The following is a 26,455-nucleotide window of genomic DNA, read 5'->3' as shown; positions in this document are numbered from 1 at the left end:
CAATAATTCTTTGTATATCTACGGTGTCCGTGGTGATTTCTCCTCTTTCATTTTGGATTTTGTTTATATGAGTTCTTTCTCTTTTTTCCTTGGTAAGTCTTGCCAAGGGTTTGTCAATTTTGTTGATCTTTTCAAAGAACCAGCTCCTTGTTCTATTAATTTTTTCTATAGTTTTTCTGTTCTCTAATTCATTTATTTCTGCTCTGATTTTTATTATCTCCTTTCTTCGGCTGGTTTTGGGTTGTCTTTGTTCTTCTTTTTCTAGTTCCTTAAGGTGGGAAGTTAAGTGGTTCACTTGGGCTCTCTCTTGTTTGTTCATATATGCCTGAAGCGATATGAACTTCCCTCTTATCACTGCTTTTGCTGCATCCCATAGATTCTGATATGTCGTATTGTCATTTTCATTAGTCTGTATATATCTTTTGATCTCTGCACTTATTTCTTCTTTGACCCATTCATTTTTTAAAAGTATGTTGTTTAGTTTCCACATTTTTGTGGGATTTTTTTCCTCTTTTTTGCAGTTGAATTCTAGTTTCAAGGCTTTATGATCAGAAAATATGCTTGGTACAACTTCAATTTTTCTGAATTTGCTGATGTTGTTTTTGTGGCCCAACATATGGTCAATTCTTGAGAATGATCCATGTACACTGGAGAAAAATGTATACTCAGTCACTTTGGGATGAAATGTCCTGTAGATGTCTATCATATCCAGGTGCTCTAGTGTTTTGTTTAAGGCCACTATGTCTTTGTTGATTCTCTGTTTGGATGACCGATCTAGAGCCGTCAGCGGTGTATTGAGGTCTCCAAGTATGATTGTGTTTTTGTCAGTTTTTGTTTTAAGATCAATAAGTAGCTGTCTTATATATTTTGGTGCTCCTTGGTTTGGTGCATATATATTAAGAATTGTTATGTCTTCTTGATTCAGTGTCCCCTTAGCCATTATGAAATGGCCATTTTTGTCTCTAAGTACTTTTCCTGTCTTGTAGTCAGCATTATCCGATATGAGTATTGCTACACCTGCTTTTTTTTGGATGTTATTTGCTTGGAGTATTGTTTTCCAGCCTTTCACTTTGAATTTGTTTTTATCCTTGTTACTTAGATGAGTTTCCTGTAGGCAGCATACAGTTGGATTTTCTTTTTTAATCCATTCTGCTACTCTGTGCCTTTTTATTGGTGAGTTTAATCCATTTACATTTAGTGTAATTATTGATACTTGTGAGTTCCCTATTGCCATTTTATATCTTGCTTTCTGTTAGTTTTGTGTCTTGTTTGATCCTTCTCTTTCGTTTTTCTATCTTTTGTTTTTATTTGGTTGTATTTTTTACATCTTTCCTCTGTTGCTATCTTTTTTATCTCATGTGCTTCTGTGGTGGTTTTTTCAATGGTGGTTACCTTTGAGTAATGAAAAGGGTCCCTACCCTGTTCATTGTAGCGAACTATTTTGTGAGTACTTTTGCACTCCATCGTCCTTTGCTACTGTTAATCTCCGTCTTCTCCCCCTCTTTCTTTTTGTTGTTGTCACAGTTTAAATTTGGTTTTATTGTGTTCTTCTTGGAGCTTTTACTTGTGGCTCTGTTTTTTTTTGTTCTTTGTATCTGATTGGAGAACCCCCTTTAGTAATTCCTGGAGTGGGGGTTTTCTGATGATAAATTCCCTCATCTTTTCTGTATCTGTGAATGTTTTTATTTCTCCTTCGTATTTGAAGGATAGCTTTGATGGGTATAGTATTCGTGGCTGAAAGTTCCTCTCTTTCAGGACTTTAAATATTGGGGTCCACTCTCTTCTAGCTTGTAGAGTTTCTGCTGAGAAATCTGATGATAATCTAATGGGCCTTCCTTTATATGTTGTATTCTTCTTTTCCCTGGCTGCCTTGAGAATTTTTTCTTTGCTGTTGGTTTGTGTCAATTTCATTATGATATGCCTTGGAGTAGGTTTGTTGGGGTGAAGAAAACTTGGAGTTCTGTTTGCTTCTTGAACTTGAGGCTTTAGTTCTTTCCACAGGCTTGGGAAGTTCTCATCAATTATTTGTTTAAGTATGTTCTCCATTCCATTTTCTCTCTCTTCTCCCTCTGATATACCTATTATTCTTATGTTATTCTTTTTGATGGAGTCAGATAATTCTTGTAGGGCTATCTCATTTTTTTTAATTTTTGAGTCTCTTTCTTCTTCTCTCTGTTGTGCCTCAAGTTGCTTGTCTTCTATTTCACTAATCCTCTCTTCTATCTGACCTGTTCTATTAGCTAAGCTTGTTACTTCGTTTTTCAGCTCGTGAATTGAGTTTTTCATCTCTGTTTGATTTGTTTTTATAGTTTCAATTTCCTTGGACATATATTCTTTGTGTTCATGGAGTTGTTTTCTGAGCTCCCTATATTGCCTTTCTGTGTTTTCTTGTATATCTCGGAGGATTTTTAGGATTTCTATCTTGAATTCTCTGTCATTTAGCTCCAAGGTTTCCAATATATTAAATTTTTTCTCCATAGATTTTTCCTCATCTAGCTGTGTTACCTCTCTTTCTTTTGTATCCATGATATTCGATTTTCTCTTCCTTAATGGCATCTGAGGGTGGTTTTGTTGATAGTATTAATGAGATTTAATAAAGAATAAAAAGTTAAAAAAAAATAAAAAAATAAATCGAAAAGAGTTGTTTTTTTTTAAAAAAATTAATAATGAAATAAAGAAAAATAAAATAAAATAAAATTTTTTTAAAAAAGGAAATTATTCCCCCCCTCTTTTTTTCCTCTCCTCTCCTCTCCCCTCTTTCTTGAGAAAATCTTGTGGTGGACTGTGAGTTATAACAAACAATGCCTGTGATGGAGGGCCTGAATTGGGGAAAAGTAATAAAGGGGCAAAAAAGAGAGAAAGAAAAAAAAGGAAAAAAAAAAAAAAAGAACAAAGAAAAAAAAAAGAGCGTATGGACCCACAAAAAGCAAATAAGGAAAAAATTTGGGTCAAGAATAAAATGATTTGCTTTTAGTTGTTGGTTGTCTAAGAGTTATGATGAGAGGAATAAGAGGAAAATGGAAAAATGGGGGGACAAATTAAAAAATTACTATTGTATTTAGTGGAACAAGAACTAGATAATATGGAGAGCCAGGGATGGGAGCACTGCTAGTGAGTTAAAAAGGTGAAGTAAAAACCCCCCAAAATGCCACAAACATAGGTTTGAGTCCCAGATAAGATAATTTGTTTGTTATTGAGGTTTGAATGAGAGGAGATGTAAAGGAGAAAGGAAGAAACTAATATAGAGGGAGAAAAGAAAGAGAGAGAGAGAAAAAAAGAGGGAACCACTAAAAGAAGAAAAAATAAAGGAGAGAGAGAGAGAGAGTTAAGGGTTTTGGAGTGCAACCCTCATAGAGAGAAAGGAAGAGAAGAGAAATGATAATGGGAGATGTAACACTTATGGGTAGTGTAGTTCAGGGAGAGGAGAGAGTAAGACCGGTAGAGAGTTAATCGGCCAAATTGGAGGAGGAAAAAAAAGTCTCAAGAATGAAGATAAGAGAAACAAACGAACAAATATAGTAAAATGGGATAGGTTATAAAGTCTGCAGATTATTCTTGATTTTGAGAGGTTATCTTCTTGCTTTTTCTTTTCTCTCCCTCTTCCTGGTCGGTGACTCTGTACCCCGGGTTCTGCCCCTTTGGCACGCTCAGGTAGAGGTTTGCAGTTGATAAGTCTCTATGGCAATGTCATGTATTGTGCTTTATTCTCGTTGGGAGTCGAGGCTCATTAGCATTTATAGGCTCCGACAGTGAGAGAGTCCGTGTTCCTGGAGCCTTTCTCCTAGTCTTTCCTTCCTCAATTAGTAGCCTGATAGTCCAGGTATGGGGTTGCTGCTGCCTCTGCCTGGATAGTAAGAGGCTCAAATTGCTGGCAACTCCCCACTCTATTTCCACTCAGCACAGGGCTCTGGGTAAGGCTCAGTCAGTCAGAGCTGCTAGCATAATCAGGCGGGCTTTCCGCCCACTCGAAGACCTCTGGCTCTGCCACTCTATCCGGTAACACAAGCGGGCGCCCACTTCTGGGGCGCTTGGAGGAAACTCTCACTCACTGTCTGCAACCAGGATATCTGGCCAGCAGTCTCACGCTCTGAGTGAAACCCCCAACCGCAGGGAAAAGTTGCAGCATTGGAATTGAGTCTCGCTCCGTCCCCGTGTGCGGCTTTTGCAAGGCGCTGGGGCGGCCCGAGATTCCGCTTTGGCCCACACAAAGGCCCCTGACTCTGCCCCTCTGTGCGATAACACGGGCGCGCACTGCCGAGGCACTCGGAGGAATCGCTCACTCCTTATCTGCGCGCGCAAACCAGGATATGAGGCCGGCCGCGGTTCCCTCTGAGTGAAACAGCCTCCAGCACGGAAAATCTCCACCGTTGGGATTAGTTCTCACTCCCTCCCGTGCGTGGCTTTCCCAGGGCGCTGGGGCTGCCCAGAGACTCTGCCCTCAGCCCACAGAAAGGCCTCTGACCCTGCCTCTCCGTGGGGCAACACGGGCACCCACTTCCGCGGCTTAGGAAGAAATCTCTCTTCCACTAACTGCGCACCGACCAGGAGACCGGGTAAAATGGCCGCTCCGCTTGTCTTTCTTTGTTTGGGTTTGGCGCGAGTGTTAGCTTGTATTGCCCGGGTTGCCACAGGATCAGATTTTCCTCGGCTTGGATCTCTGAGCCACAGCCTGGTTCGGCTGTTTTTGCTGCGGCGGCCTGGATCTATTCACCCCCTTTGCCCGCCTCAGTTTCTATATTCACAGTTACCAGAAAAAGCCGCCCTGTTTAGGTTAGTGAGGAAGGCGGAGCATTTCTTACTCCCTATTTCCTTCAGGGTTTGGTTATATATTTAGCCAATTTTTCACTCAATCATACCTTTGGGTGTATTGCGAAGAATCTGGAAGCTCCAAGTATAGGTTTTTCTGTTTCTGGTTGAAGATCTTGTTGAGTTTTGGGGGAGATTTATCGGTATCGCTTCCTACTCTGCCATTACTCTGACGTCATCTCTACCCTATGTCTTTTGATTGGAGCATTTATTCCATTTACATTTGAGGTTGTTATTAATATGTAGTTGTTTATTGCCATTTAGTTCTTTAAATCTACATTCCTCCTTTACTAGATTTTTTCCCCCTTTGTTCTGTTTACAGCAGGCCCCTTAACATTTCTTGCAGCATTAGTTTGATGTAATGAATTTTTTACTTTTTTTTTTGTCTGGGAAGCTTTTTATTTCTCCTTTAATTTTAAACAATAACCTTGCTGAGTAAAGAAATCTTGGTCGTAGGTTCTTGTTCTGCATTACTTTGAATATTTCTCACCATTCCCTTTTGGCCTCAAGTGTTTCTGTTCAGAAGACAGATGTCATTCTTATTGGGGCTCCTTTGTAGGTGATTGACTGCTTTGCTCTTGCAGCTTTTAGTATTCTTTCTTTATCTCTTAGCTTTGGTGTTTTAATTATGATGTGTCTTGGTGTAGGTCTCTTTGGGTTCCATTTTAATGGGATTCTCAATGCTTCTTGAACTTGTGTGACGTTTCCTTGCATCAATTTAGGGAAGTTTTCAGCTATGATTTCTTCAATCAGATTCTCTATCCCTGTTCTTTCTCTTCTCCTTCAGGGACCCCTATTATGCAGATGTTATTTTTCTTCATGTTGTCATAGAGCTCTGTTAGACTTTCCTCAGACTTTTTGATCCTCTTTTCTCTTTGCTGTTCTGCTTCTGGGCTTTTGCTTACCTTGTCCTCTAAATCGCTGATTCAGTCGTTTGTTTTATTCAGCCTGCTTTTAATTTCTTCTAGTGTAGTCTTCATTTCTAATATTGTGGTTTTCATTTCTGTCTGACTCTTTTTTATGATTTCAATGTTCTTTTTGATGCCAGCTATCTCTTTGTTTAGGTGCTCACTTAGTCTATGTATTGTTGTTCTTAGATCCTTGAACATCCTAACAATCATTATTCTAAACTCTGCATCCAGTATCTTGTTTATTTCCATTTCATTCAGTTCTTTTTCTGGGGATTTCTCTTGTTGATTCATTTGAATTGCACTTCTCTGTCTTCCCATTTTGTGTCTGTATGGATGAGATTCCACTCTAACTAGGGTTGTTAGGTCCTGAGCTGATGCTCTACCTATCTGTTTACTGGATGTACCAGCCCTGGACCTCGTTGGCTGGAACCTGGCGTAGACCAGTGGGGGTAACTGCTTTTGACTGGCTTTAGGAACCATCTTGGAGCTACAAGCGATTCGAATTTGTGGTTGCCTCTGCTGGGCCCAGGTGCCATTGTAAATATCAGCTTTCCTCTTAGGCTGGCTTTTATCTACTCTTGGCCAGTGTGTATGGCCTGTCTATTCCAGAAGTGAGGTCTTTCTGTTGACCCACCTATGCCTCCACCTCTTTAGGCACTCGGGCACTAGAACAGGCTTGTAGGCCACAGCCTGGGCTTCTCCATGGGCACAGGGAGCTCCTTGCCTTGCTGGGCTTCACCCCCATGGGCGAGCTCGGTCTGCCTCTCCAGGCTCCACCCCCATAGGTATGTGGGACACCTTTTCTTCTCTTTAGGAGCATAGGCCACTGGGCTCTGCCCTTCATGGGTGCAGAGGTTGCCTCTGCAGGCTCCAGCCCCTCCATAGGCACACAGGACACCTCTCTGTACTCTGCACCTTGCAGTTGCCATGCAGACTTCCTGGCTCCATCCCCTGCAGGCACATGTGATGCCTTACCCCACTGGGGTCCTCCTTGCACCAGTGCAGGGGACTCCTCACCCTGCAGCATTCTACCCTTGCTGGTGTGTGGCAGGCCACTCTGGGTTCTGCCCCCGGCTGCCGCCATGTGGGCTACCTCACTGGGCTCCACCTCTAACCACTGCATGGACCAACCTTAGCAGCCACAGCCATGTCCTCCCGCCCTTCGGAGGGTATTCAGCAGGTTGGGGGGGGGCATGTAGCCCAGACATCAGTACTCAAATTCTGTGTCCCTGATTTGTCCCTTGCTTCTAAGCATCTCTTTGCACTGACTTGAGCAGGAGAACCCCTGGTGGGTGGGATAATTGCTTCCCTTTGCTGGCTTGATTCTCCCAGGAAGAATGGGCACTTTAGGTTTGGGGAGTGACCCATTACAGTGGTCAGGGTGGCTGTTCCCCTCAATCTCTCCCTGTGCTCCCAAGACTACGCTCTTCTCTCGCAACTCCAGTCCTCTTGGTGCTCCCCACTTCCAGAGCCCCATGTAAGTGGCTGTGAACAAGGTTTTCTGCAGATTCTCTTTAAGACAGAGCCTGGGTCTGAGAGTTCTGTCTTCCTCTCACAAACAGTAACCCGTCTCTTCTTTCAGCTACCTACAGTATGTATGCCTCCTCTAGTCTCTGGGGCTCCAGGCTGGGGCTCTTGTTCTAGGGCTGGTGGTCCACAACTCCCTGGGAAACCTCCCCCCCGCCACGATAGACTCTCTGGGCCGCCGCTCACTCCTGGGAGACACAGCCCTTTCCATGTCTCCACTTTCCTATCAGCTCAGTGTGGTTCCTTCAGTGATACTTGGTTATAGATTCCTCTTAGTTTAATCCAAAGTTGGTTTTTCAAGATGATTATTCCTAAATTAAATTGTAATCCACTTTGGTTCTGGGAGGTGGGAGTTGTAACATCTGCCTACTCCGTCGTCATTTTCCCTCGACCTTTAAACAACATATTCTTAACAATCTCCCTTGCATTCTTCTTGTTTCTTCCTCCCCAGTGGAGGAGGGGTAGGGGGGTCTTACTTCTCCTTCCATATACCCCCTTTTGAGATCTCAAGAACTTTTTATTATCCTAGAGTCTCACTTTATTATTTTTTCTGAACAAACCTTCTATAACTTGCACAAACTTTCTGCAACTTAAACAAACCTTTAACTTTTATGAACTTTCTTTACTATTCATATATAACCAGCTTTTACAACAACTTACTTTTTTCTTTTCCTTTCAAAAGTACTATACCTTATTACTTTTATGATTAACAGTATACAATTCCTTTCCAACTAATCAGAATTCTTAATTTCTAAAAACCTTAACCTTCAGTGAGGACTAAGTTAATAATAAGTAATCTTCTTTTAAAATATACTTCTTTATGGAGGTGCCCCTTTTCCATGTACCTATTGAACACATGATCAATATTCACAGGTAGCTATGAGCACATATATATTTTTCATTTACCTTGTAGCTTCTCTCCCAGCCAAGGGACCTACACCCCATTCCTGTATGACTCATAGAGGTACATGCATCAAACCTTAAGATGACTTATTCTGGCTTTCCTTTTACCTTAGTTTCCCTCCCTTCCCAGAGTCCAATTATAAGAAGCCCCATGGCAAGGTTCCTCAGGCTTCAACTATGTGTGGAACAACCAGCTTCTGGTTGTGGCTGGAGCAGGGCATGTTGTCCTTCTCAGGATCAACTCACAATTATTGGTAGGATCAGTCTCTGCTGTCCACAAGGGTGTCCTCGCTGGGGCTGCAGGCTTCAGCAGCTGTAGTGAATCCAGGTGGGCATGCCTTCTACCTTCACAGCAGTGAGAGTGGTCAGGATCACAGTGTAGGGTCCCTTCCACCTGATTCGGAGGGGATCCGGATTCCAATCCTTGATCTACACTTGGTTTCCTGGAGAAAAAGATTTGACAGGTGCAAACAAACTGATCAGAGCCCTATCTAGCAGCCACTTGGATATGGCACCAGCCATCTTCTTTAAAGCTTTTAATTGTCTATGTAGTTCTGTTTCTCCTAATTTTCAGGTAGTCCCTGGAAAATGACATAATACTGGGGGAGGCCTATTATATAATACTTTATAAAGTGAATACCCAGTGTTCTTGGAAGGGGTGCACCAAATCTTAAAGAATATTAGAGGCAAAGCTTACATCTACTTAAGACCTGTTTCCTGACACAATTTGCTAAGCTCTAACTTTAGAGTCCTATTTATGAGTCCCACATTTCCCAAGCTCTGAGGACTGTATGCTGCATGAAGCTTTCAAGTGATATCCAATGCTTGAGCTGTTCCTTGTACTACCTTAGCCACAGAGGCCGACTGCTGTCAGAGCTTACCTGAAGTGGCAGTCCAAACCTTGGAATGACTTCTCTGGGTAGTATCTTTTCAGTCCGGGTAGGACAGGCTTTTATCTATCCTGCCTTCTGGTGCTCTTGGCAGTGGATTACTGCTATCTGTTTTGGTTTCCATACTGCTTCCAGCAGCTGGAGAATTGTTCCAAGATATTTGAGGTCCTTGACCTTGGCTGTCAGTAGCCCTTTTTCCTTATATAAATATATGGCTCCATGGACTTGCACAGTAAGAAAGGCAAAGCAGGAATTGGTAAAAACATTCACTTTATTTCTTTACTGAGCACTAGAGCCTGAGTCAGAGCAATCAGTTCTGCCCGCTGAGCAGAAGTTCCTTGGGGCAGAGGCCATGCCTCCACAGTCTCTGTTAAAGTCACTATTGCATACCCTGCTTGCCTTTCCCCCTGTGAGTTGACAGATCTGCTTCTATCTACATACAGCTCCCAACCGGGGTCTCTTATGGGTTGATCTAACAGGTCTGGAGAGCTGGCAGTTGTGCTACTGCTCTCCCTCCTCTACTGGGAAGTGTTACAGTGTTTAAAGTAGTATATACTTCTATGGATAGCCTTGGATTTTTACAGAGTAAATTCTGGTAATTGGTGAGATGGGCATCTGTGAGCCAACAATGCTCTTCTGTACTAAACAGAGCCACCAATGCATGAGGCACCCACACCTCCAAGCCCTGTCCCACAGTCAACCTGTCTGCCTCCTGTGCCAACACTGCTGCAGCTGTCAAGACCCCCAAGCATGGCTGCCAGCCCCCAGCAACTCTGTCCAACTGTCTGGAGAGGCAAGCCACTGGTCCAGATTATGACTCTAAGTTCTGGGTTAATAGACTTACTGCTGCCCTGTTCCTCTCCGAGACGTACAGCACAAAAGGTTTCACTAGATTAGAAAGACCTAGTGCTGGGGCAACTTGTGATTCCTGTTTTAAGAGTCTGAAAAGCACAGTCCTGTTCCAGCCCCCAGTCCATGGACTCTTTTTCTCCCCCTTTTTGAGACTTCATAGAGGGATTTGACTGGTACTGCAAAGTTGGGGATCCACAAATGACAGAATCCTATTGCACCCAGGAACTTCTAACCTCCTCTCTTCCTACTGGACAATAAATTCTAAGTATTTTACTTGGCTTTTGCAGATCTGGGCCTTCTTCGATACCCTCTATCTATTCTTCTCTAGATAATGAAGTAGCTCATCCATTCCTCAAGCACATCCTTGGAGAGTCTTGTGACCCAGCAACAGGCCATCCATGTCCTGAAGGAGGACATACCCAATGTCCTTCAGGAAACTGCTGGAGGTCAAGAGCAAGGGCCTCTCCAAAGATGGCAGGGGAGTTCTTGAACCTTTGCAGAAGCCTAGTCCCATTTTAATGTACCTTTGCCCCTGTAGCTGGGTCCTCCCAGTGGAAGGCAAATAGCTCCTGGCCTCCAGGACCCAGGCTTATACTAAAAAGGCATTTTTTAAGTCCAAGCAAGTGAACTATTAGACAAGCTGAGAGGAGGCTTAAGTGTGTGTACAGATTTGGCACTGTCGGGTACAGAGTCACTGTTGCCTCCTTTACGATCTCAAGTCCTGTACTGGCTGATAATCATTAGTTCTTAGTTTTCTGAGGGGAGTGAAAGAGCATTCCAGGGTGAGTGGCAAGGGATAATAATGCTGTGCTCCTTGAGCCTCTGTAAACGTACTTGAATTTCTTCTAAGGCTTCCTTAGGAATTGGGTGTTGTCTTTGGTTAACAGGCAGTATTCCTGGCTTTAACTCTAACCATACTGATACTTCATTTATTGCCAGCCGGGGGGGCGGGTATCTTCTGCCTATACTCCTGGCCATTTCTGGATTAGCCTCTGACTGGGTGTTTTCCCAGACTTGGTAGCAAAAATTCTCTATTCCTCCTTCCTGGGGACAGAGTTAAAACAAGCATAGGGTTAGGCACCTGCAAGTCCAGCTGACCATAGTCAGCAAAAGAGATAATAGCCCTCAGTCTGCTTAGCAGATTACACCCCAGCAGGGGCGCTAGACAGTCAGGCATGTATAAAACTGATGCATAACCTCATGACCTCCTATAGGACATTTATGGGGCAGGCAGAATGCCTGTTCTGCCTGTTTTCCTGTGGCTCCTACAATGTCACTACTGGCCGTGTCACTACCAAGTGTTCAGCCCCTGTATCAGTCAGGAAGTCCATCTGTTGGCCCCCTACTACCATGCGGACCATGGACTTAGTGGGTCTCCTGAGTACAGTCACCCTCAGTCCAAGAGGGACTCCCCGTTGGAAGGCAGCTGGCAGGAATACCTTCTTCTTGTCCCAGTTGGGACATTCATTTTTCTAGTGACTGGTTCCCGGCAGATGGCACACTGATCACATCACAAGGGGCCCACCCTGACTGCTCTTTCTTGCCCTTGCCTGTTTTCTTCCCTTTTTCAAACAGGGGAAACTTTCCTTTTCCATTCTGTTGAAGGGCTGCCGCTATGAATTCCACCTTTTTCTGCATTCAGCACTCATCTTTCTGCCTATTTGTAACTTCTCTGTTGACAAAAGCTTGTTGGTTATTTCACTGTTTCTCACTCCTCTCAAAGGCATCTGCACTCCAGGCCCTGTCTTTGAGCACAGCATCCCAGCTAAGGGAGGAGAGCCTGGACCTGGTTCCTACAGGGTGGTGAGAGGCACCTCCCACCCAGGTGAGCTTATGCTGCTTCTTCTTCTGCAGCAGCAATCTGGGTGTAGTGGAATGCTTCCTTGCCTTCGCTATCAATATTGTAGAGGCCTGATCTCTAAGCTAAGTAAGAGGGTGCAAAACTAGTGTAAGCTAAGTGTCTATGTAGGGAAACTGATCGGGGTGGTCTGGATCTCTAGTGACTACCTGCTACACCTTCTCTTTCCCTGCCAACATGGCTTGTTTCTAACACTCTTCTCAACTTTCTAGTGTGTAAACCTTTTCTCTAGCAATCATTAGCAAAACAATGACCCTTCCCAAGCAGGAAGGTAATTTGCAATTTTACGAACCACATATACCTAGTGCTCGCTGCCAGTGCCATTTTCTAACTATAAAAGTAACCAAACTCAAAAATATATAAATTTTACAAGCTTATTTGCGTAAGATTCTACCCCTTTTCTTCACTTTGCAATTAACACCACAGGCATTCTTGTGCAAGGAGTAAGGTACATTATACAAACAAATTACAGTAACAGTACAAGTCATACAATTCCAACAATTACAAAGGTGCCCTTCACCAGTTTCTCTGAGCACTTTGCCCACAGTGCAAAATGTCCTTAGAGCTTCTCTTCAGCTGGATGGAAAGCTTCCCAGTGCAGAAGGGCCTCTACCAGAGCTGCCTGCCCCCATTTGCACACCTTCTGTACAACAGATTTATCCAAGCTTCCTTCTGCTGGCTATCTTATCACAAAAGTAGACTATTCTAGTTCAAGGTCCTCAATTTCCCCGGGGACATAGTAACCCTATAATCCCCTGAGAACTCTTTCTTAAAATTCTTGACCATTGTAGCTAAAGAAGTGGGTTTTCCCTGTGAACCTCCCATGCCTCCCATGCCAGGCAACAATCACACCACATGAAGGACGTGGGAAGTGTAAGGGAAATTTGGAGGGGACTCCACTTGCTTCAGTCTGTCACTGGCCACTCCCCTCATGGGAATGGCAGCCTTCTTGGCCTATGGCAGGCTGATATAAACTGTCAGCACACAATTCTGCCTCTTGACCATATGATCCACTCTACAGAACCATGGTTTGGGACCCAACACTCACTTCGGCCCTGTGAGAGAGAGTCAGAATCCTCTCCTGATGTCTGTCTCATTCACTCTGCACTCACTCTCTTTCACACAACCTCCCACACATCAGTGGAGGGTGACAAGTCACTGCTCCTAACCTGTGGAGCCCGTTCCCCACAACCTGTGGAGGGTGATGAGTCACCATTCCTAACCCATGGAGAGTGATGAGTCACCATTCCTAACCCATGGAGAGTGATGAGTCACCACTCTTAACCCATGGGGCTCGTTCCCCACAACCTGTGGAGGGCAACAAGTTACCACTCCCATGGGGACCACTACTCACACCTGTAAAGAGTGACGAGTCACCACTCCTAAGCCATGGGGACCACTCCCCACACCTGTGGAGAGTGCACAGTCACTGCTCTTAACCTATGGAGGGTGATCAGGTCTCCCTTCAGCCCAGTGGGGCAGGACCCCAGCTAGTTTCCTTTGCCCAGTTTTCCTTACTGTGGTTCTGACGCTCCCTTGTTCCCTTGATCCTTCGTTGTCTGGTCCTTGCTGGAACCAGCGAAGGGGGTTCTCCCTTCTGTCCTACAGAGGTGTCCACATGAGGAAATCCCTGGCATACACTCAGCAGGCGCATCTGCAAGGCAGCCCAGGGGCTCCCCAACCTGGTGCCTGAAGTCCACCCATTGCAGGAATCTTCCCTCCTTGGTTCCCACCCAGTGCACCATATATTGCAGAAATCAAAGGAGAACAAAAACACCCAGACAACTTCTTAAAGGAAGTAGGACTTATTTAACCAGAGGAGCTGCATGACCCTAACAGAGTCAACAAAACACATGCTCTCTGAAGTTAGATTTCTTACGTCTTATATACCTTTTACAGAATTCAAGGGTCTCATGATCTCTTTGTCTAGAGGTATACATCACTCACAGAACTATAGGATGGGAGGGTGAGTTTAGATGAGGTCAGAGAATAAGTGTTGGAATTTGTAAATTAAGGTCTTAAAAACTGTTAAGAAAAGAGAAGAGGAAGTGGTTTTCAGATAAGATCTATCTTTCTTTCTCTGTGTAGCAAATTGCTCCATGCACCTATTCAGAGAACTATAAGAAGTAGTTAATCCATAATTGGCTGACTCAGCTACCCCCGCTGGCTCCTTTCCCCTGTATTCTTCTTGTTTCTTCCTCCCCAGTGGAGGAGGGATAGGGTGGTCTGACTTTTTCTTCTATGTTCATCAACCCAGAAACTCTGAACTTCATCATGTAAGGGTTTCCCCAGAGGCCAGAAATAATGGTCCAAGTTCCAACCTTGTAGTCATACTTTGATCTTTCTGGTGACCAGAAAATGTGCACATCCGAAAATGTAGTCTTTCAAAAAAAATATATTCCCTAAATATTTTTTAATGTTTTTGTGATGTCAAATTTCTCAAATTGATAGCTTGTCTTTTTACAGTAGTTGACTAAACCAAACTATTTATATGCAGAAAAATGAATTTATTTACTACTTTTAATTATTTAATTATAGTAAATAGCATTATAAATTTTATAGTTGACACATTTTTAGTAAATAATTTACAATTGTTAATGGGTACCAAAGGGTCAAGAACACCTTAATTATGATTTAATCAAAAACTAACAACCCTTATTGTTGCATCCTCATTGTTGACCTCTAGAGAAGGCACTTGGGTGGAGCTGCCAAGGCAACAAAATGTAACTAATTTTCTCCTTCCCACTGTTTAAGCAAAGGATTAATTAATATAATTACATCCTAATTTAATATAAACAGCTTCTATAGCACATACTTTGGAAACTCTATGTCTGAATAATTGAGGTATTGATTATTTCTGGAACATAAATTAAACCTTCTAAATTAATATTTTTAGACAAAAAAAAATACAAAGAAAAGGAAGTTTCCGGATAACTTTTAGTTTTTTTATTTCAAAGTATCTCCCTTGATAAATCTTTTTTCTTAAACTGCTAGACTCTGCCATTATTAATGACTAATAACAGGACATCCAAATATCTCACATTCTGCTTCATAATTTAATAACAAAGTTAAAATGCAGGAAGGAATATTTTTAAAGAGTTTACTGGAACTCTTAATAATTTTTGTTATTTTTTTTTCCAGCAAGGGGAAAAGGTCATAGAGAGAAAAATCTCTTCTGAAAAGTATAAATACAGGTTTTAAATCCACCTGAAATCCTCAACATACTATGGGAAGTGAAAGGTTTTATATAATTCAATTAGTGACAAGACTGGACCCGAACAAAACTGAGGCACTTTTTAGTCTCTATAAAGCCCACAAGTATTAATATTTTCACCTTTACCACAAAAACATAAATGTGTTGTGCTCAGGATGCTAGCCATGGGGGTACCATACATTCTGGGTGTATGAACTGTAGTCCCTTTCAAACCGTGAAAATTCTTGACTTGTGAAGCATGTCTGGGTATGATGGTTTGGGATGAGAGATTCTAAACCTGTTCTAGAAAATAATTGGATGTATATTCATATAGCACTAAGAACAATAACTTATTTATCTGACAAGTTAGCCATTAGCACAGATATTATATAATATGAAATTTGAAACAGCATCAAACTAACCTTCATTAAGAAAATTGAGGGGTCTAGCAACTTGACCATGGTTACCCAGTTAACAATTAGAACCCAGGAAATTTGGCTTCAGAAGTCAAGCTTTTAAATCACAAAGATTTTTTTTTTAACTGAAATTTATCCTGAAAGCTTCCCCTAGCAGAGAGAGATTGAGTCTCTGAAATGAAAGCATGATAATTTTGTGAAAGTTTATACCCTTGTGGGTAAAACCCCAGACTCCCAGGAACTGGCAGCCTTCTCATAGTTTAAGTATGAAATTAGAGGGTCCTTTTTAAAAGAAAAATGATTATAGTTTCAAAGGAAAAAACTAACAGAATTGACCTCAGGTGATCCTTTACTGTAGAATCCACCTGCCCAACGTTGGCCTTGCACACTGACTGTCAGACAGATAGTGCCCCTTTTTTAAATAGGAGGAGATTCAAAGATCACCAGACATTTAAGGAAAATGTCAAACATGAACTAAATCAAAATAAACAATCAATAAAAAGGAATCTCAACAAGGCAGAGGAAATACAAAAAGTAGAGAAATTTTCAAATAATTTATCATTATACCTTTAGAATTCAAGAGAAGTATTACATCACTGAAAGCAAAACAGGACACTATTTTAAAAAATGGAGTTGGCTCTGGCTGATCGGCTCAGTAATAAAGCGTCAGCCCAGGTTGTGGATGTCTCGGGTTTGATTCCCAGTCAGGGCACACAGGAGAAGCACCCATCTGCTTCTCTAACCCTTCCCCACTTACTTCTCTCTCTCCCTCTCTCTCTCTCTCTCTCTCTCTCTCTCTCTCTTTCCTCCCCCCCCCTCCCCATAACCATGGCTCGATTGGAGAGAATTGGCCCCAGCTGCTGAGGTTGGCTCCATGGCCTCTGACTTAGGTGTTTAGAAAAGCTTGGTTGCTGAGCAACAGAGGAATGTCCTCGAGAGGAAGAGCATTGGCCTTAGTGGGATTTCTGGGTGGATTCTGTCAGGGCCCATGTGGAAGTCTGTCTCTCTGCCTCCCCTTCTGTCACTGAATAAAAAAAGGTGGGGATTGCAATAGAGGACAATGTAGGGCATTAAGATGGTAAAATTATGATAGCTGAAACTTAAAAATTCAATTAAACTTTGGAAGATGAAGTTAGTAAGATTCCCCAGAAAGTAGTTCAAAAATAAAAAGAAAAAAACAAGGATAGAAAATTAGAAAATTTATTCAGGAAGTTCAGAGGCTTATTTTGGTATAAGCTTCCAGATAAAGAAACAGAGAAAATGGTGGCAAAGAGAAAATAGATAATTTTTTTGTTGTTGTTATTGCTTAAGTACACAGAAGAATGATTTTTGAAAATATTATTTTAGAAAGCATACCTAGAGAACTGGTTTTTGTATAAATACCTGAAGTTTTAAAAACAGAATCTGAATGATGGGTTTACTGTGCTGCAAGAGGATTGCTTAAAGATTTATAATTTTTATTCATTCATTGAATACACAAAACTACTTAACCAAATCAAGAAAATCTTTTTTATGTTTATTTATTTGTTTAGTATTTTTCTGAAGTGAGAAGCGGGGAGACAGAGAGACTCCCGTATGCGCCCAACCAAGATCCACCTGGCATGTCCACTAGGAGGCAATGCTCTGCCCATCTGGGGCATTGCTCTGTTGCAACCAGAGCCATTCTAGCACCTGAGGCAAAGGCCATGGAACCATCCTCAGCACCCGGGCCAACTTTGCTCCAATGGAACCTTATCTGTGGGAGGGGAAGAGAGAGAGAGAGAAAGAAGAGAAGAAAGAGTGGAAAAGCAGATGGGTGCCTCTCCTGTGTGTCCTGGCTGGGATTCAAACCTGGGACTTCCACACACTGGGCTGACGCTTTACCACTGAACAAACCAGCCAGGGCGAGGAAATCTCTTTTTTAAACATTATCCTTAAGAACATTCGTAAAGAAACACTTGTCATATAGTCATTGGGTTGTATCTGAAAGTTGGAAGAATCTTTTATGAGCTTTTTTAATAAATGCACTTTTGTTTTTCTCTTTAGGGGCACAGCGATTGCTGGTATTGTGTTTGGAATCGTATTTATCATGGGGGTCATTGCTGGAATCGCCATATGTATCTGCATGTGCATGAAAAACAACCATGGGCCCCGAGTGGGCATCATCAGCACCGCCCGCGTCAATGCCATCACCTCCTATCCTGGTAAGCAGAACTGCATGCTTCTTCTCGAGGAAGACTTGGGTGTGTTAGTTACGCTGCACTCCTTGGAAAAAGGAAACAATAAAGTCTCTCACCTGGAATAATCTCCGAGGATGTAGTGTATTTCTAAATTCATGTAGATCAAAATTGTATTTTCAATGGTTGCCTCATTGACTACAATTGCCGATCAGCCAAAGTTAACAGAGATAAACAACTGACACCCACCATGTCATTCTGCCAGAGTGTTCTGTCAAATAATTGTAGAGAAACTATGTTACATGTCTGAATAAACTGGCATCTGAACTAATAGATATGTATGTTTTGATAAAAAGTATTGAAGAAAGTCTGTATGTGTCCTCTTTATGCAAATAAAAGTTTTAACATAATATTAAAATTCTCAACAATGAGTAAAGGTAACATTAATAATGTAGCAGGTATTCATTAAGAATCTGCTAGATGTTCCACATATAAATATCTTGAACACCTATGACACCATTAACTATGCTTTGCATTACATGATTGCAATAGCTTTTTCTAAGTCAATCTGTATGTATATTGACAATTTGACAAATAAAAAGGAGTCAAATCCTAAATTTAGCATATCCTTAGATAGATAATTTTTTATTCATGCTCATGTCCTCTCAGTTTCTGAAGAAAAGAATGAGGAAAACTTCCACATGCAATCTTCCTTTTGTATCATTTCCCTAATTTTTCCTTTCTTTTTTGACCTATTTCTATTTTCTTCAACTTGAGAAAGAAAATTTCAGGTAAACGTGAGAATACCCATGTCTCCTGTTCTTCTTTGTTAGTTCTTCCTCCTCTCAAGTATCGTCATGTTGGAGTTCCTTGAGGTTCAGTCTTATGTCTGCTTGTATCCTGCATTTATACTTACTTCTTTGGTTATATCATTTGGTCTTATCATATTATTAAGTACTATTTACATTCTAATGCTTCCTAAAGTTTTAAATCTCAATTTCAGATTTATTTGATTCTTCTGCTTATTAGACATCTTCACTTGGATGCCTGATAGGAATCTAAAATTTAACATGTTTAAAGCAGTACTTCTGACCCTCTCCCCAAACCATCCTCCACTTACAGCCTTTGCTATCTCAATTGATGGTATCTCTAACCTTCCAGTTGCTTAGGCTAAAAATCTTGGACTCATTCTTGACTTCTCTTTTTCCTTCAAACTTACATGCAACCTATCAGGAAAACTTCTTAGCTTCATCTTCAAAATATATAGTGTCTGACAACTTCTCACAGTACCTTCTCCGTTAGAAACCACCATCAGCTCTCACATCTATCACTGTGATGACATCCTATCTACTTTCCCAAAATCCACCCTTGGCCCCCAGGGTCTTTCTCAACACAGTAACCAGAGTGAACCTTTTTTAAAAAGCTGTCAGATTAAGCCCTGGCCAGTTGGCTCAGTGGTAGAGTGTTGGCCTGGCATGCAAGAGTCCCAGGTTCGATTCCTGGCCAGGGCACACAGAAGAAGTGCCCATCTGCTTCTCCACCCCTTCCCCTCTCCTTCCTCTCTGTCTCTCTCTTCCCCTCCAGCAGCCAAGGCTCCATTGGAGCAAAGTTGGCCTGGGTGCTGAGGATGGCTCCATGGCCTCTGCCTCAGGCGCTAGAGTGGCTCTGGTTGCAACAAAGCAATGCCCCAGATGGGCAGAGCATTGCCCCCTGGTGGGCATGCCGGGTGGATCCCGGTCAGGCGCATGCGGGAGTCTGTCTGACTGCCTCCCCGTTTCCAACTTCAGAAAAATACAAAAAAATAAAATAAATAAAATAAAAAGCTGTCAGATTAAATCACTACTCTGCTTAAATTTTTCAATGGCTTCCCATTGCTCCCAGAGGAAGAATCAAAGCCAACATTTACTCATTTTATCTTTGTAAAAGACAAATTCTTTACCAAGGCCTTCAAATCAACGTTATGATTTCGCTCCTGTTTTTATTTCTCTGACTTCGTTTCTTTGCACTCTCCTTGTCATTCTGGCTCCAGTCACACTTTCCCCTTTGCTGTTCTGTGGACAAATAGGGCACACACTCATCTTAGGGCTTTGTCTAGAACACTGACTCCCTCACTTAATTCAAGTCTTTGATCAATGTCATCTCCTGAATGAGTCCTTCCTTGATTGTAATGTGTCCCTCCCCACAGTACACAATCCTCCTTACTCTACTCTACTTTTTTCTCCCATGTTTTAAATCTTCTAATATACCACTTAGTTTACCTAATTGTTACATATATTGTTTATTGTTTATCCCCTTCTTCCAGAATATGAGCTCTATATGGCAGGGTTTTTTGTCTGTTTTGTTTACCATTAAATCCCAAGCATGTAAGATCAGGAAGGGCACATCATGGGCACACAGAAAACATGGCTGAACAAAGAAAAAACACTACTCATGACAAGATCTGAATTAAATATTCATACCTTGGGAATTTACAATGAGTTCCACCCTGGAAAGTGTAGCTTTTACTCACTGCAAAAACTATTCATAATTTTGAATCTTCCCAATTCACTGAGAATATAGTTTGGGTTGCTGTAATGATGTTAAGACTAAGGTATAAGGAAAAAGTAGGAAGATTATTTTTTATTCTTCATGTTTCCTGGCCAACCAACTCATTACCCAAGAGAAGAGCAGAAAGGTAATCATAAAGAGACGTAAATTAAAAAGAAGGCAAAGAGAAGTGCTCTGTAGATAACCTTCCAGACATACTTTTGCCTGGCCAAGAAAAATTTAATTAAATTTAATTTTTAGAACATTTTTTAATATTATTGATAATATTAGGATAAAAAACACAAAATATTTTCATGTGAAGTTATGTGCTTTTTCAAGTTTGAGGTTTCTACTTCATGCATAGAAACAGGTTTTTAAAACTTTATACTGGCCTGACTGGCCAGGTAGTGGTGCAGTGCATAGAGCATCAATCTGGGATGCAGACAATCCAGGTTCAGTACCCCAATGTTGCTGACTTGAGCATGGGCTTACCAGCTTGAGCATGGGGTCGTTGGCTTGAGCATGGAATCATAGACATGACCCCATGGTTGCTGACTTGAGCCCAAAAGTCTCTGGCTTTAAGCACAAGGTTGCTAGCTTGAGCAAGGGGTCATCACTCTCCTGTATCTCCCCCCCCCCAATCATGGCACGTATGGGAAAGCAATCAATGAACAACTAAGGTGCTGCAACGAAGAATTGATGCTTCTCACCTTTCTCCCTTCCTGTCTGTCTGTCCTTATCTATCCCTCTCTCTGATTCTCTCTCTCTGTCTCTGTCAAAAAACAAAAAATCTTTTTAGTGGCCCCATTAATACAGGCAGATCACAGAAACATGTTGTGTTTTTAACAAATGTGCGGTTCTGGGAACTGAATAATGCAAGAAACATAATAAACCTTATGGAAGAAGCATTTTTACTGAACAAAGACAAGGCCTTCGAAACATAATGTGCTTGATTACTCCTCATTTTCTTCTCAAAGACACTAATTAAGCTTTTACTTAAAGGACAGGGAAACAGCTCAGGGTAGAATTGAATGCTTTTTTAAATCTTTCATGTGTGGAAATATATAATGTTTTTTGTTTTGTTTTGTTTTTTTACAGAGACAGAGAGTGAGTCAGAGAGACGGATAGACAGGGACAGACAGACAGGAACGGAGAGAGATGAGAAGTATCAATCATTAGTTTTTCATTGCACGTTGCAACACCTTAGTTGTTCATTGATTGCTTTCTCATATGTGCCTTGACCGCGGGCCTTCAGCAGACCGAGTAACCCCTTGCTGGAGCCAGCGACCTTGGGTTCAAGCTGGTGACCTCGGGGTCTCGAACCTGGGTCTTCCACATCCCAGTCCAACGCTCTATCCACTGCGCCACCGCCTGGTCAGGCAATATATAATGTTTTTACCCACATTAATTAATTAACCCTTTGGTAACAGAAATAACACCAAGTTATTGTGCAGTCTTACAACCTAGAGGCCACATAAGTAAACAGAAAATAATTTAGCCAAGTTTATAGTATCCTTTGGAGAAAGTGCTCAGGGGGAACCCTACAGTGAACATAATTACTCCGCTTTGGAGTTGGGGGGAGATTATCAAGAAATGGTAACCTGCTATCCTTCACCCTGTGTTGGACAGAGACCTTCTGAAATAGTTTTTTTATTCCTGCCATGTTGGGTGGAATGAATGGTGTCTTGTTTAGTTACAAATATTTTTAAAATCATCTGTGTGAAAACAAGAATTATTTGGCAAGTCTTACTTTTCTACTTGCCAGAAATTCAATGTAAATGAAGAAAACTGGTCATATTAACAGTAGACTATATACACCTGAAAGAAAATAATACAGAAAGACCATAACAAAGTCTTTGCAAAGATATAAAAGTCAAGTGCCAGTAAAAGGAAAACAAAGGGTTTTAATGCTATTAAGAAAATTGAGATTTGAAGTGTATTATTGAACCCTCTAATGATTGATGATGATAGATAGATGATAGATAGATGATAGATAGATAGGTAGATAGATAGATAGATAGATAGATAGATAGATAGATGATAGATAGATACAGACATAAACAATGGAGGAGAAGGGGAAGCTCTTGCTAACATAAAAATGCCAAAAGAATACATGTAAAATAGAGTTGTGGAGTTTGAAAATTTATCATTTTAAAACCATCATAAGAAAGGTTTAGAACAGCGGTTCTCAACCTGTGGGTCGCGACCCCGGCGGGGGGTCGAACGACCAAAACACAGGGGTCTCCTAAAGCCATCGGAAATGTTTTGGTCGTTCGACCCCCGCCAGGGTCACGACCCACAGGTTGAGAACCGCTGGTTTAGAACAAGAGTTATCAATTGATGGTAAATCTGGAAAAAAAAGATTGCTGGGAAGCAGGATAGGTATATACTCTCAAAATGACTATCTCCAGATTTTTGTTAATTATAAAAGTGGAGAAACCAGACAACATCTTGACAAGAAAATAAAAATTAATATCATCAAAGAAAGACAAACATACATCTTCCATCTTTGGGTGCTACCCTGAGGGTGACACAGCTTCACCTGTGTAGTATTCTGGCTGGAAGTTCACAGCCTAAATCGCACAACTTGTCAGAAAAGTTATCTGACAAGTCCAAGTTGAGAAACATGCTATAAAATAACTAACTGGCTTCCAATATTTCAAATCTCTTGGAAATATTTTATTAAGAAAGCAACACTCCATCTGCATCATTGAGTTAACAAATTATGGCAATCTTATTGGGAAAGGCAGTGACCATGGGAAGATGTTCACGTATTTATCCCAAGAGGATTTGGTGATAAGGTGTCTTTTGATTGTACCTATTTTCTGAATGAAATAAAAAACAAGTGTTATGCTAAAATAGGTTAAGGATGCATTTGTAGTTAAAGAAAATGAAACACACACACAAAATGAAATGGTATTCTCATCTAATGGAGGGGTGTTGAAATGCCTAAAGAAATGTTTAATTTACAAGCACTGCTGACTGCCTCCACACTTAAGAATACTGTTATTCATTTAAAGTGAAATCCGTCAGCATAGCTGTCCATTTTTATCCTCCGACATTAAGCTCCTAGATGCAGAACTGGGGTAGACAAAATGTTGGATTTAATTAGGACTGGAGTTTCAGGCAATGGAGAAAGAAAGAGATAAGAGTTGACATTAGATACACAGAAATAATTTCTGTGATGGACCATAAATCTAAACTGAAAAAAGATAGAAAGACAGAAAAGAGGTGACATCAGTTTAATTTATTATTTTTTTAATGCCATCAGTAAGTTGACAATCCAGGTGAGGTTCAAGGTGTTTTGTAATGTATATTCTAGAAAGACAAAAGAGTGGTTGTCAGATTTACAAAATGGTAGTATTGGTTACAATAAGGTAAGAAAATGATTTTTGACTGCAAAACAGTCCAAGTGACTCAAAGACAGGGTTACATGTGTTTTTAAAAAAATTAAAGAAGACAACTTAGGTGACTCAAACCAACATTGTTAAGTAGACATTCTTCATGTGGAGAACTGTAAAATAGAATGCAGGAGGCTTTTATGAGATAAAAAATAAAAACAGTAAAGACAAAAATAGTAAGTTATGGCCAGTTGGTTGATGCCTGGAATTTTATTCTGAAGAAGTAATTTAAAATAAATAGAAGTCTATGTATACAAAGATATTCATCACTCCATTATTTATAATAATAATAAAACATTTTATATCTCAAAACAAGTGAATGATCAGCTGAATAATATGCAGCTATTAACAACAATGTTCATAAAGAATATATAGCACAATGAAAAACACTACGTTATAATATAAAGTAAAAAGAGAATATACCATTTTATATGACCATAAGGATATAACATACAAATGACTGAAAAAGAATATATAAAGATAATATTTGTTGAATTGTGGTGACAAAATTATGAATGATTTTTTTGTTTTCAAATTTTCTAAAATAATGTGTATAGTTTGGATAACACCATGCATCTTTCCTTTACATTTGCTTTAGAAATGTTGGCTTGAGTGGGTGAAAAACATTACATTTCTTCTATGAATTTCATAGCATCCTTAAATCTTCTAATATTCTAGACAACTATAATAACATTAAGGATAAATGGCATGTTTGCTCTACTTAAAACAGAAAATTGGAATATAGATTATGAAAGAATTTCTAAGACACCATATCTCCATCTGCATCCATATATCTTTTAAAGATGGCTTAACCTTTAAGGAAGAACAACTCTTCTTAGAGTTAATCCGGAACTCTAAAAATTGATGTTGTGAAGTTTACTTCACAGTGAAACCTTACTTTCCATAAGAAAGAATGATAGCACAGTCACAGTTATACAAGTATTATTTCAAAAAGTCTTCCAGTTGCTGGTACCATAAAAGATGTGCCATGTTTATTTCATGATGGACCATCCTCAAAATACTGCTCTTCAGCATTATAATATCACTGTATCAAAATTCAAAAGCTATATGAATGAGAGAATACTGTTTCATATGTTGGATTTTCATGTTCAACATGTAACTGTATAAACCGTGGGAATCTCCCTCAAATGTCCTCCAGCAGTTTTATGCAGATGAAAAAACATAAGCGCTTTGTTACTGTGCCATAACCACGCACTGTGGCTTCACGACAGAGAACGATGCAGTCAATCTGTAGAATCACTCGGTGTGTGCTCCTCCAGGAAGAGGCAGGGAAAGCTTCAAGAGAAAAACAACTTAAAACCACATGCTTATAAGAAACAATTCAATGGGTATCCAGCTGTAACTTCTTATTTTGCATGGAGGCTGCATTTCTTGACTTGGAGGAAGGCTATTGTAAATCTCTTTGTCTCTGTCCTCCTAGACACAAGGAAGGGAAGGAGTAGGTGTAATGCAGAGAGAATGTGTGTTTACACTCCACAGGAGCTATTCCATTTTGTTGTATAAAATTAAGCTTGGCATAGCCCGCCTCCAAAGGTCTAAGGCAGCCATAGAGAAGCTGTGCCCATCGTTGCTGCTCTCTCTACAAAGCTTTGTCTTCTGTCATGAGCCCTCAGCCTGCTCAGATCACTGGAGACTTGCAAAGACTTTGCTTAATAGACAAGTCCTTGGAGGACATCCCACCCTGTTCTGTGCCTCCATCTTCCTCTTGAGTAACTCAATTCTGCTTCCTCACATCCAGGAGTACAGACAGATCAATAAATGGTTCAAAAAATTAAACAACTGGTGAAGTTAACCAACCTAAAGGGATCCAGAAGAAACAGTTTGTGTTTGCAAATAGGGTGACGCCCGGTGTTTGTGTATGCATACTGATTAGAACACACTAGCATATTCTTATTGGTCAAAGCATGTTTTGTAAGAAGTCTTAGAAATAAGTTTGTTGAAATGTTGCTTATTCTTGCCTCCCATTCTAATGTTAAAAGCCCGACTTTTGAATTTTTTGGTTTTGGTTTTTTGGTTTTGTTTTTATATTACTATGACACTAGTCTTGTGATTTTGGCTACATTTTCAGTAAACAATTAGACATGTCAATTCCAAATAGAATCATGAGCTTGATGATGATTCAAGTAACTGGCAAGTCATCTGAGGGCTTGCTGAGTGTTTGCTCAGATGTTACAGAATGACTGGGTTCTTAAAGACATAGTATGGTCAAGGGGTTCTTCTCTTCCAACTTTTGAGATGGGGCTGAGATCACTACAAGACAGGCATCCATACATAGTCTTAACAAAGTGTATTAACTGTGACTTAAAAACACACTGACATATACTACAATAAAAATTAATTAAGGAAAATTTTTCAAATAAAGTTTGAAAAACTAAATTCTTCATTTTTATTCACAAAACTGCTTGTCCTATTTTTTTTTTCTTTTCCTTTAATGACTCCATGACTTTCCAAGTTATGGGAGCTCAATATTGGGTGCCCAGTACTTCAACATCTTCCTTCACTCCATACCTTTCTGCACCTATCCAGTCATCACCAAAGCACTCAGATGCCTGAGGGCTCTTGTGATTCCAACCCCCCACCCTCCCACCCTGCTGCCATGAGTTCTTTATTATTCTGTTCATTTACATAGTTCTTATATCATCTTGGCTTTTCTTTGGTTCACTTCAATCCATACTATAGAAGAGTTGTATTCCTAAAGCATATTCACTAGCATGTTCAAATAAATCTCTGATAATTGCACATCACATTCTCCTTATGTGATTTTCAAAGCACACCATGGTGATAATACAATCAGATGACTTATTCCTCAATGTCTTTCCCATTTGTCCCCTTCATGTACTTTTTGCTTTGAGCAAAATGTCCTCCTGCTTCTGTGCTTTTGCTCAGACTTAAATCATCCTTTAACCTCTTCTCTCTCTGCCCCTTCAACATTTTATTTCCAAGAAGGAAATTTTTCCTTCCCTTAGCCACCAACCCTAAATACTTTGGCCAATGG

At 40.7% G+C, this 26,455-nt stretch overlaps 1 protein-coding gene across 2 annotated transcripts in view; it reads left to right on the top strand.

Moving 5' to 3' along the window:
- CYYR1 (cysteine and tyrosine rich 1) overlaps nt 1–26,455 on the top strand; it is a 139,872-nt gene that overhangs the window by 82,314 nt on the left and 31,103 nt on the right. For both annotated transcript variants that reach the window (XM_066259116.1, XM_066259115.1), the window contains exon 3: nt 17,382–17,539. In XM_066259116.1, coding sequence (XP_066115213.1) covers nt 17,382–17,539 — 158 coding nt within the window. The remainder of the gene's footprint in view (nt 1–17,381; nt 17,540–26,455) is intronic.

The sequence above is a fragment of the Saccopteryx bilineata genome, chromosome 2 (assembly GCF_036850765.1).
Source record: "Saccopteryx bilineata isolate mSacBil1 chromosome 2, mSacBil1_pri_phased_curated, whole genome shotgun sequence".
Taxonomy (NCBI): domain Eukaryota; kingdom Metazoa; phylum Chordata; class Mammalia; order Chiroptera; family Emballonuridae; genus Saccopteryx; species Saccopteryx bilineata.
This window is presented reverse-complemented; position numbering and strand designations above follow the sequence as displayed.